At 39.7% G+C, this 12,620-nt stretch overlaps 1 protein-coding gene across 5 annotated transcripts in view; it reads left to right on the plus strand.

The window, feature by feature from the left end:
* SCUBE1 (signal peptide, CUB domain and EGF like domain containing 1) overlaps window positions 1–12,620 on the plus strand; it is a 230,160-nt gene that overhangs the window by 198,897 nt on the left and 18,643 nt on the right. For 3 of the 5 annotated variants that reach the window (XM_064420579.1, XM_064420578.1, XM_064420576.1), the window contains 6 exons: window positions 1,364–1,480; window positions 3,438–3,560; window positions 6,850–6,969; window positions 8,034–8,126; window positions 10,140–10,256; window positions 11,901–12,059. In XM_064420579.1, the coding sequence (XP_064276649.1) occupies window positions 1,364–1,480; window positions 3,438–3,560; window positions 6,850–6,969; window positions 8,034–8,126; window positions 10,140–10,256; window positions 11,901–12,059 (729 nt within the window). The remainder of the gene's footprint in view (window positions 1–1,363; window positions 1,481–3,437; window positions 3,561–6,849; window positions 6,970–8,033; window positions 8,127–10,139; window positions 10,257–11,900; window positions 12,060–12,620) is intronic. The other 2 variants (XM_064420577.1, XM_064420580.1) reach the window with 1 other exon arrangement.

The raw sequence follows: 12,620 nt of genomic DNA on the forward strand, positions 1-12,620 counted from the left end.
TCTTTTATGTGAGTGTTTTGAAACATTTAAAGTCGTAGGTCATATAAAATGTAGCTGTATGTGTCATTCTAAATTTCTTCATAAACTCTCACACAGATTTGGGTTTGTGTACAAATACAGGAAATCTTAATTTTATAGTTCAGGAAGGTAAGTATTTGTATTTATAATAACAGAATGTGACCTAGAATGCCTAATGAAATGTCAAAACTATGTAAATAATACTAGGCTATAGGAATTGGGTTAGAATCCCCTGAAGTATGGTGAGTTTTCAAGTGTTTTCAAACACCAATAGCTTTCCAAGCATGTACAATATGAAAGTCTAAGTTACATTTTGCAATGATGTTGTTCAGGTTTTGTTCTTAAAAACTAGCTCTAGAAAATATGGAAATTGTCATAGGAATGCTATTCCATTCTTTTATAACTCAGTAACATTGGTGGAATGAGATTTGTTGAAATGACCACTCTCAAATAATGTCATTGTGGTCAATTTTCTGACGTGTAAGCAGAAAAATTAATCACAGAAGAGAATTTTAATTTTTTTTAACAATAACATTAACTCAAAAGTGTTATTTTGCAGAGATTGCTGGTTAAGGTAGGTACCTTTAATGTTTTCAGCCAGCCCATTCTGTCAGGGCTGCTGTCCAATCAACCTCCACAGCACCATTCAGCAAAGCCTTTGTACGGTCCTGGAAGCAACGTGCTTTCATAGCCTGCTGGATGGAAGAGACTGTGTAAACCAGCAGCAATTATTAGAGCTGCCTGACTTTTTTTTTTTAATGGGAAGAAGTCATACTTTCCTGAGTTGTGTAGAATGTAGGCTTTGGACTAATATTTTCGGTGCTAGGTGTAGCCTGTCCATTCCTGGTGGGGCCTTATTCTCCGGCAGTCTTTTGCTTACCCTCTTCAAGTCTGTACTGTCTTGTAAGGAAGAGCAGAAGTCTGGGACCACCTCCCTGTCCTGGTGGGCAGGATGTCAGCATATTGGTCAGTGAAAGAGGGAATTGCTTGATTCCTAAACCTTTTTATCATTGTGCCACTAACTTGCCCAAAAGCTCCATACTCCCAGCCCTGCTGGGTCAGTATGATCAGAAGTTAAAGGTTGCCATCTAATGGGGAATGTACATAATACAATCTTCATCGGGTTTTACCAAATTATCTCTTCTTGTTCTTCTCCATGTACCTGTGAGTATTTTCTTTACAAGGCACTAGAGGAATAATAATGATATTTTATTCAGATTTTACATAGGATGGCAAATGATACTTTATCAGTAATAAACAAAGCGTTGCAACCCAGTGAGAAAATCCAGTCATTCAGTGTAACCTGATTAAATCTGATTTCTTAATGCTTTTTCTATTAATTCAGATATAGATGAGTGCTCCTTTGAACGGACCTGTGACCACACCTGTATTAACTACCCTGGAAGCTTTGAGTGTCTCTGCAACAAAGGCTACACCTTGTATGGACTGACACATTGTGGAGGTTTGGAAACTGAGTTTTGCTTGCTTGTGTTTTTGTTTGCTTTGGCAACTGTTTACAGAGGCACTCATTCTTATAGATTAAGGTTTTATAATGAAGATGATAAAGACATAATATAAAAATAAAAATAAACATAAAATATCATCAGCTGAGTGTGACTAAAATGTAAGTGTCTCAAATTTGCTGAAGTATTCCCAAGAGAAAAACACCAATGAAAACCAGTGTCCTACAATTTTTTGATCAGAACTTCCTCGGGACTGAGGTTACTCACAACTGCAGGGAGGTGTCATATGATTGACAACAAAGAGAATAGGGGAAAGGTGTCAGTTTTGCAAAGTTGACATATTTTGGCTCTGATGGCATTTGTCCTTACCAGTCTGTGACATAAACTGCCTGTGAAATGCATAACAGAAGGTTGTGATGGATCTTCCTCCCATCTTCTGGGGACCTGCTTTCAACCTTTTTAGTATGACTGGAAAGAATTGGTGCTGTAATGTTTCATTATCTAGGAGAGGGATATTTTTGAAGTGTAGCTTTACCACAGTGACCAAATTAGAGATTCAGCTAACGTAGCAGAAACAGAAATTGGCCCCTCACTTCTGAGGGCTGAGTTCACCTGATTTTGTAATGTCAACATGAGACACTGCTAATGGTATCTCTGCATGGCTTCTTTTTTTGGGAGAAAGGTGTAGGAGGTGTATGCTGATCTCTCTTTTGTGGAGAAGCATCACATGAATTTCCGATAAGAGTAGGGGCAGGCAAGAATAGGAGTCCATCTAAGGAAGCAGTTTGGGAACAGACCCCACTTGAAAGCAGTCGTGAAAGCAAATTCAGAGTCTGAAAATTTTTGGGACATGTGTTATATGAGGTGTAGAGAGACTGATCTTCAGTTTCACTGTTAATTCCTTAATTCCTTAATGCACTAGTTTAGGAAAAGCCTCAAAGTTTGGGGTTCTGCCTCAGTCTTTAAATAACCTTCAGCCTCAGTTCAGCTTCAGTCTTTTCAGTAAGACTGAAAAAGGACCAAAACTCTCACTGGAAATACTCAGTGCTGAACTTTGAGTAAAAACATAACTGGATCCAAACCTCCTGCTTTTTTCTATTATGAGCAGATACAAAACCACAACTCTGAATCCAGACTTGTCCAGGCCCCAAGTTTTACCACTTAGGCTAGTCATTAGTTTTAGTCCTTGCATGCTTAATTTTGAGGTCTACCAATGAGCCAGAGTATCAGGAATTCTGTGTGTCTCCTGTTGATTTGGTGTCATTTCAGCTCATTAAATAAATAAATGTTCTTTCTGGTGGTGGAAAGAGAGGAGATGAGAGATTGACCTTGTTGGCATGAGTATATGAATGCTGAATGTATTGACTAAAAAGGATACAGCTCATTCTGGCTAAATACTTTTCTGATGTATCAAAAGTTGAAAGATTTTCTGTGGAATGTCAATGATAACATATATGATAATTTCTTCACCTTCTTGCAAGCTTTACCTTTTATTTTTATTTGAGGAGTGGAAGTCTAAACTACACTTTAACTGCTTAGTTTCTTTCAAAAACATAATTTCCCCCTTCACCTGAACTTCTAAAAGAAACTCTGAGAATCACTGTGGAGAATTTACTTCCTTGTTTTGCAGAAGTGATATAATCTCACAGAGGTTTATGCCATTTTTCTGAATTGTCCATTATTGTCCAGATGCTGCAGAGAGTTTTGAGCATGTTTTGTATCCAAGAATTTCAGTGTAACTGGTCCTGGAAAGTAAACTGTATCAAATGCATAAATACTTGGGAGAGTAGGAGCTGTAGAGTTTAAGTACAAATGCATGCAAGATGCACTAAAGTTGTTTGGCACTGTCTGTCTTTATACGTGTTTATATGGGCTCCGGTTTCGTTATGCAAATCATGTACAGTATATGTGTATACACATGGTTAAGACTCTTCACAGCTTTAAATATATTTTCAGATATTGATGAATGCAGCATCAGCAATGGTAGCTGTGACTTCGGGTGTCTTAATACCATGGGGAGCTATGAGTGTGTCTGCCCACCTGGGAAGAAACTGCACTGGAATAAAAAGGACTGTGTTGGTAAGTATGGAGGTGTGACTCAGAGGTGACTGTGGTGACTCTGTTCTCCAGGAGGGTGCAAAAGACCATGGTTTTGTTTGAGAGAGGCTGCATTTTCACAATCTAGATCCCCAAATTCGTTTTATAAACTCAGATAATACCTGATTCTGTGGAGCTCCATGGGCTAGGATACAATTCAAGGTTGATAAGCAAATAAGCAATATGTTAGATTTTATTTATGTGGAATGTGGGGGTTTTTTTAAAGTTTATGAATCTATTCACATATTTTTTAAAATATTTTATATTTTATACTTTTGTCCTTAATTTGCCTTCTTCCCATCACTGTAATATCAGCTATAACTCTATTTACCTCTAACACTAATTTAGAAAGTTCAAAATATTTAACTGTTTACAAGTAGGACATAGTAGGACCTAATACCTACATTCACAGAACCACACCCCAATTTTTCAAGTTATTTCCAAAGGTGTCCTGCTTCATATAAAGTACTGACACTAGCTGTGTCAAAAGTATTAATCAAAATGAATACAAATCCTGAGACCAGAAATATTTGGTACATGCTGCTAGTGCCACTTTGTGGCGGACCTGAATTTCTGTATCCTTTAAAGAGATTACTTCTTTTTCTGGAGTCTGTGAAGCACAGCAAATCTTGATCATGACTACAGCCAAAGTATTTTCTGTGAGATTTGAATTCTGGGGTTTTTTATATTTTTAATGAGAATGGCATACATGGGGTTTTTCATGGCCAAATATTTTAGCCACAAATAACTTCTCATAGGCACATTTGGGGATTATGCCTAATACCTAATTGGGAGCAAGACAGAACAAGAAAAAGGGGGATCTCCCTTCAGGGAATCTCTGCACTTACTGAGAGAAAGCACTGCTTAATCTGGAGCAGAGAGTACTGCACTGGCCTCGTGTGATCATGCAATTGTGGCATTTTTTACATGGATACAGCAGTATAGAAAGCACTTCATAACCAAGGTGGGGTGGGGGGTGAGAGCCTCAAGCTGAATTCCAGCCTTTGCCTCTATGTTCTTCCTAAGCATAATTAAGTGCTTCACTTTCCTGATTTCCTGGCTATTACCCCCCCTGCTATGTAGAAAACTAAGCTTTGTGACAGCAAGAAATAGCTCACTGTGGTTTTTAGTTATCCACTAGGTCTCCCCTGCCATATACCAGTTATTCCTCTGGAAAGGATTTTGTAAGTTAGGAGCTGGGGCTAAAATTTTTGAAGGTCTGCTATGAAGTTAGACTACTTGTGCTATATTCCCTCTCAGCCTACTAAGAATGTTGCTGTATTGAAAATATTCTCCAGCTTGTAAATTTCCCCTCATTATTTATAATGCTCAGTTGGAAGACGGAAATAAAACACCCTTGTCTACTGATACACACTCTAGTAGTTGGTGACTTCAGTGAGGCTTAAAATGAGCATCATCTCCCTGCTGATCACCTGCCTTTATTACCAACATTTTTGAGAGGAAACTATATTCTAAATTGTTACAAAAGCACAATAAAAAGTGGAAAAATTATATTTATTGATCCTGAATACTGCATGATTTGGAGACATTTGCAGTAACAAAACCCTCTTTTGCTCAACAGTGGCACTTTGTGCTTTGTTGCCTCCTCAGTCCAAGGAAATAGTTTCTTTAAAGACATCACCAGAGCAACATAGAAGACTTAGAAGGGAGATAAGTTCAGGATGACTATTCCCATATCTGAGATGTGACCATCAGGCACATTTATGGGACTTGTGTATGTTTATATTTAATGACCAGTAAGGCCAGGAATACAAACTAGCTGGAGGCTGCTGGGACTCTTCCTCTGCACTCAAACCAAGTCAGGCAACACTCATGCCAGCTACAGCTTTGGAACTGCTCGGTTTCATGATGGCTTCTGTGGGCTTTTGCCATGCCCTGGTAGACCCAAACCAGTATAGCTACTACAGCTCTGGTGTCAGAAGCAACCCCTACTTCAGGGTGGTCTGCTGGCAAGCTGACAGGTAGGAAAAAAAACACATTTACAGTACTACAGTCAGCAGTGAGAAAAACATGTCTTATAAGGTGAGCAGGTTTGGAAGAAGTAGCAAGAAACAGTTGGAGAAAAGTCATGTACCTGAAGCAGCATTTCTATGGGGCTGAAGCAAGAACTTCCCTACAGCCACCTGGCTGAGATGTAAGTAGCTGCTGCAGTGTGAAAAATCTGCTTGAAGAGGTGCCCAGCTGCATCTGGTCAGCAGACGGTGCAGAGGGGAACCCTCTGGGGAAAAGAGGGAATCAGTGAGGCTTCCTCCCTGTAGGAAGTGGTGGCATGTGCCAGCTGCAGCCAAGAATGAACCTCGTCATTTCTGAGGGAAAATATGTACTTAAGTAACACTCCAATCCAAAATTAAAATAAAAACAGGTTTATGATTATCAGTGTCATACCATTTTCTCAGGGTGAAACACAGAGTCTGCTCCAACAACTAACAACAACTTCATATGTTTTCAGCTGAAACACAAGCACTGCCTTACCCAAGTGTGAAAAGTCACTTGTGAGATCTGCAGGGTGCTCTGTCTTCATCCTGCCATGAAGCCAAGAGGAGAAGCTGGATTTTTCCTTCACATGAGCTGCAGTGTGCCTCATGCTGTAGGCACTGATGAGAAATGGCTCTGTGATCTCTCTGTGTGTGGCACAGAGTCCCTTCTAGCATTGTTTGGGGCATTTCAGCAGTGTCTGAAAGGGCCAGCAGGACTATCCATCTCCATCCTAGCATCTGCTGCCTCACCTCTGCCTGGCTGGGAAGTTTTCTAGCCCCAGAAGATAGAGCATGGAGCTAAAGTTAAAAAGTCAGTGGGAGTTAGAGAATTTAAAAATACCATTTTAGTGGTCATCTAAGTAAAGAGACCACTGTGCACAGTGTGCAGTTGGTCTGTTAAATCAGAGAGCTCTACCTCCAAATCAGAGAAAGGACATCTCAGGTGATTACTGTTACCTATTGCTTCTGAGATCCTGATGAGCACACAGAATTGTGCTCATAGAGCACAAAGATCCCAACATGGAGGATAGGAGAGAAAGACTGATCTAGAGTTTAGGTCTAAAAATGTGAAGGGAGTTTCGTTTTCAAGTACAAGCTCAACATCCCAATCCAGATGCTCTCCCTTAATAGGTGCTTATTTCAGAAATAGTTCTATCTGTCATTATGGTTTTTGCCACTTCCTGCCTTTTCTCACCATTGTATCCAAGTGTGCACATAAGTTCCTGGGTTGAGCAGAGCAGTGTCCAATTGTTTTACACTTTTTTTCTCCTCAGATATGCTGAAATGTCTCCCAAATGCCAAACCAGCTCCCAAGGCTCAGCTAGTATGCAGTAAGACAGGAGGCATAGAGAGCTGCTTCCTGTCATGCCCATCCAATACTCTTTTTGTTCCAGGTTTGTGCAAATTATTTGTCCTCTTCGTCTAGGATATGACTTGTTGGCTTTTCTCTGTTAATGTATTTATGATTCTTGCATTCACTTTTTGTTATGGACAATAGTAAAGGAGCAAAACCTCATTATAAATTAAATCAAGAAGAGCTGATTATCAATGCCACATGAGAAGTTTGGTCCTTCATTGTTTAATTTGAGATGTCAGTTGAGAGGATGGGAAAATTCTAACAAAAAGCTTGTATTAAAAAATAACAGGAATTCACTGAAATCAACTGTTCATTTTTGCCTTCCCTTTTGTCACAGCAATTCAATATATAACAATTTTTTTCTGCACCATCCTGGTTAACGTGAATGTGTCTCTCAGTCCAGCTGAGTATATAAAAAATTGGGCATTTCATTCCCCTCCCTCCTATTTTTTATTTTTTTACCATTTGCTACTGGTAGTTTTCATCTTCACAGTTTTGCAGGGAAGAAGGAGGGGATTACTACTGCTTTTTCACAGATGTTCTGGCACAAGATTATCTTTGGGTGTCTACTTTTCACATTTAACCTTGGTATTATGTGCAGTTGAGCTAACATTTTATTCACATTTTATTTTCAGTTTAGGAGCTATTAGTGGAATTGTACATTTCTCTAATTGTAAGCACCAAGACAGAGTTTTATCTCTGTAATATGTAAACACTATTATGGTTCTAAGCATGCTATTTCTGTTTCTGCCAATAAGTTCTGTTGGAGCCTGAAGCTAAAATTATTATGAAAATGCATGGTTTATTTTCTAAATTACAGGGAAGCAGAAGGACTTTGCCATGGACAAACACAAAATATTTTTTACTTGTGCACAGCTAACCTTGTGCCAAATCACTTATGAAATGTATCATTCCAGTGCTGGAAGAAACAAACCTTGCCGTCAACACAGTGAAGTGTTGAAGATTTTTGGCAAAGTATTTCAGCCACTTAAAATCCAAGTTCAGCACTTAAAATATCTCATTGTTTATCGGCACTGAGAAGCTGATGCCTCGAGTTTTGTGATGCTGTTGCCCATGTGCTGACTGTGTTCTGTCCCCCAGACTCAGAGAACAGCTACACGCTGAGCTGTGGCGTCCCCATGCAGCACAGCAAGGTGCAGCCCAGGCGCAACTCCACACTGCCCAGCTGCTCAGGTGGGTCTGCCCTGCTTGCTCCCCCGTCCTGGGCCCGGGAGGGAGGTCATGGACCTCGGGGGATTGCAGGACATCAGGCTCGTTCATTAGGTAAGGCCAGGGTTAAGGTGTGCCTAATAACAGAAGGAAAAGCCTTGCAACAGAGTTGAAGCGGTGTAAGATAAAAAAGTAATTCTGACAAAAAAGTGGGAAGATAAAAAAGTAATTCTTCAATGAAAGCTTTCAGGTACACAAAATATGGCTCTGTGCACACGTGGTACAGGATTTCTCTAATTCTGTAAGTTTAATTAATTACTATATGTGGCTGGGACATCCAATAAGAAATCAGTTACCCCAGTAACCCACCCATGGGTCAGCCCCCTTGGGGCTTCTTTGCTCTCTTCTCTTGTTATGGCTCTTAAGTTATGGTAGAAAATAAGATGTCCTTGTCAGGAATTCTTTTATTAAGAATAAGGCTAAACAGGATTCCAAGTATGTATTAGTAGGGTTAGATTATTATTCTAAAATCTAAGAGAAAAGGTAGGAAAAATACCAGGTGCTATATAACCATGTATTAACGGTCTACAAAGCTATAAATATATTGAAAATGTATAAAAGGCAAAAATCTTGAGGCATAACAGGTAGCCAATGTTCCCTTATGCACACACTCCTTTTCTGCAGCCTCTCCTTGAGGGTGGGGTGTGTAGAGCTGCAGCGTTGTGTTGGTGGGTCAGCATGGGAGTGCTGCAGGTTTGAGATATGTTCAAAAAGGACTAATATTTAGAAATATTTGCTTTTCATAGTCTGGCAAGGCAATAGTGAGCATATCAAAATGGGACTTTTTCCCAGGCTAGGGAGTGAGCCAGAGGGACGCAGCAGTAGCACAAGGGTGGGCTCCAGCCCTCCCCTGCAAAGCCCTCCCATGGGAACATAGCCTTTCCCTACTGCAAGGGTAAAAGATTATCCCCCCATAAAAAGATTATGAGATTTCTGTGAGAAAATACTGAATTTCATGCATCTTTTTCTCAAAAATGGCTGGACTGTTTTTGCAGAGACTTTTCAAATGTTTATGAAAGCTGATAGAAAAAAAAAAAAGAAAAAGAAAAAAAACACCAAAAAAACCTTGAAGCCTGGCAAAATTAGAAACAGCTGAAACAACATGCAGCAGTAGGAAGAGTCAGCCAACCTTACACATACCTGCTGTACTTCTCTCCCATTTTCCAGTTCTCTATGTATTTCTTATATATATGGGATATGCTGGGTGGTACAGTGCTGTGGAGTGGCACAGCCTAGCAGCAGATGTGCCTGCTTGTGGCACAGGATCAGGCCACCTCTAAAGTCCTGGTTCAGCAAAGCCCTATCAAGGAAAGAGGGACCCATGCTGTGGCATCCCCTGGGACCACCCCCCACCTTCTGCAGGGCCAGCAGGCATCCCAAAGCAGCTGGCAGGTGACAGCCAGGCCAGTCTTTTACTCAGAGACTTCATGAGGAAATCAGCCAGCAGCTCCATCTTCTACTCATTGCATGACTGTATAGCAGCCTTTAAAACAAGACTGTGAGACCTGCCTTGGGTTTAAAGCTGAGGGATAAAGCTTGCAAGCCACAGACTGCAATAGAAGCAGCTCCTTTGGATGGTTTTCAATTGCCAACAGCATAGCTCCACTAAAATTAACCTTACTGGCACTAGCAGGAGCAGAACTACAAGTAACATGGGACTTCACAGAGACCCCAGAAAAAAAAAATAAAGGTAGGAATTAATCTTTCTCATAATAAAAGACAAATTCACCCAAAATCTGAGAAGATGTGCAGAGCAAGCATGGTACTAGCACATTCATTGACCTTGGTTGGGCCCAAGGGTAGGAACTCACTTAAAAAAATGAACTTGTGGAAATGGACCCACTTGTATAAGCTGTGTAATTCTTGGGCTTCCTCTTTTCTAAATCACAAGAAAGCTTTTGAGACTGTTTTAAAGAATAATTTCCAGATCTTGTTTCATTTCTGTATCAATGGTAGCTTTTTACTTTACATCAACAGATTCCCTAGCCCCTCCAATTAAGCAGAAAGCTCGTTTTAAAATCAAAGATGCAAAATGTCATTTACGGCCTCGCAGCAAAGAAAAACCAAAAGATTCTGGGAAGCAGGCTGTTTCAGGTAGGTGATTTCTTCCAGCATGTAAACAGCACTTTAATTTGTTTGTTTGTTTGATTGTTTTCTTGTTCATTTGCATGCTTTGTTTTCATGGTGCAGACAGGGAAAAAAACGATGGTTTATATATTTTGTCTGAATTTAAGTTAAGGCCAAGGTTCCCTCTGTGGTTGAACAGTGCCTTGTGTTTGGATCTTGAGTGCTGAAAATTTCACCAGTTGCTTTGAAAAATCTGTGTTCAAAAGTACATGAGTTTGGAATTAAGCTGATCGTTTTCCGGGCCTTGATAATGGCAGAAATACCCTGAGACAAAAAGCTGTGACTAATGCAAAGTTATGTGAAACCATGTCAGTTTGGTTTGGTTTTCCCAAATGAGGTTTTTAAAAGAGAACAAAAGCTATTCTTTGTTTGGTTTTGCTGGATTAGTAACCTATTGTAACCTAAGAAGGAAGGTTATAATGAAAATCTCATGTTACACAGCCTTAGATCTTTTGTTATGAAAGAGTGAGTAGCTCTGATGTTAGAAAAAATATTTATAATATTTAGGTGTCATTAACCAAAATGTGGTATTAAAAAAGTTAAATTGCTACTTAAAGCAATTTAGCAGCTTACACTAAACATGTACTGGTGATGCATTCTCTGTTGTAAATTTGTCTTACCACCACTTTCACTAGCAAAATCTTACATGAGCCCTGAACTGAGTACAGTAAAAATAGCTATTTTTTTAAAAAGTGAATAGTTTAAAGATTTTACTTTTAAAATTTAGACTCATATTTCATCTTTACCCCACAATCTACACATTTGTATCTCTCATTTCACAAGTATTGACTTAAGTCTTAGTCATCAAGATGCTTACCCCGTGAATAAAATGTGATTATCAGACTCATTTTTAAAGTCATAGAAGTCGAACTTTTTGGTCCATACAATCAGTATGGGAATGCATTTCTTGGATGCATTTCCTTGTCCTTTGCTTGTTTTGCTTTGTATTTGTAATGTCACCTGAACCTCTGAGTCTAACAGTAAGATTACATAGTATAACCACACTCTTGGAATGAAATCCTTCTGGTGGCTTGAGTGCTACAAACTTCTCTCTCTTCTCTGACCTTGAAGCTTCATCACCTGTGGCAAACTACGATTCCTGCTCAGATAAAACCTTTAAATACATGTTTATAGTCTCACAATCAAAGCCTTTTAAAGCCTTTGCTGTCTAATGATTGTCACTTCTGAAAGCGATGGAAAAAAAATACCCACTGATAATTTTTAGAGGCCCAGGCCTGACATTCTCATACATTTTTGAAATTGACTCTCTTGCTTTGTTCAGCCATCAGATATAGTTTATAGTATTTGCTGATTTAAAATAATTTCTGTAAAGATCTTTCTAATCCTTAATCCTTATGCAGAAAAGGGCTGGGCAGTTTTAGGCATTGGAGGCACCACTGTGCAACTGAGCATCACCAGGCTGTGCTTTTGCCTTCTCCATTCATAGCAGAATGAGCAATCCCAGCACTGCTTGGAGAATGAGGTATTTAACAACACCTAGGACATGTTATGAAGCCTGTCACTGCATTCATGACAACCCAGTAGGATATCACTTGTTAGCCTGTCACGTGCTACTTGATTTTTTCCCTATGTTTCTTCTCTCATGCAAAGCAGGTCAGTTCTCCTGTACAGACAACTGCCAGGTGACCTTTGTGAACTTCAAGTGTGATTCCTCCAAGAAAAAACGCCGAGGTCGCAAGTCACCATCAAAAGAAGTGTCCCATATCACTGCAGAGTTTGAAGTGGAGATGAAGTCTGAAGAAGTCTCAGGTTTGTGAAAGATTGTTCTGTGGAGAGAAATCAGAATTTAGTTCCTCAGGGTGTTAAAATCTCCTTGATGCTATTTCGTCAAGCTGCCATGAACGCCTTTTAGCACACCTCGTTCAACAGCTTCTCCAAACTCAAAGTTTCAGAGCTTTAATTGAAAAGAGCCAGGGATGCAATTAAGCCAAAGGAACAAAAACTGAACCTGCATCAAAATTCCTTCAAGGCCTTGAGTTAAGTCATGTGCTTTAATCCAGTGTGATTTCTTTAAACAGCAGAAATGCTAATCAATGTACAGGGAACATGAAGATTAAGTAGAAGTTCTGCCAAAATGATGATAAAAATATCCTCTTGTCCTGGTTTAGGGCAAGTTTGGGAGATAACCCCCAAAGGGGCTTCTTTACAAAAGCAGATTCAATTGCCCCTCCCCTCCTCCCCCCAACCGGTTCGGGAGAAAATATCTCCTTGGAGAAAAAGTGGAAAGAAACCTGTTTATTAAACAATAGAACCCAAACAATATTAAACAATAAAACTTCTTGCTGCCCCCCCCCAAAAAATGGCAAACTC

Source organism: Passer domesticus, chromosome 5, assembly GCF_036417665.1.
Source record: "Passer domesticus isolate bPasDom1 chromosome 5, bPasDom1.hap1, whole genome shotgun sequence".
Taxonomy (NCBI): Eukaryota; Metazoa; Chordata; class Aves; order Passeriformes; family Passeridae; genus Passer; species Passer domesticus.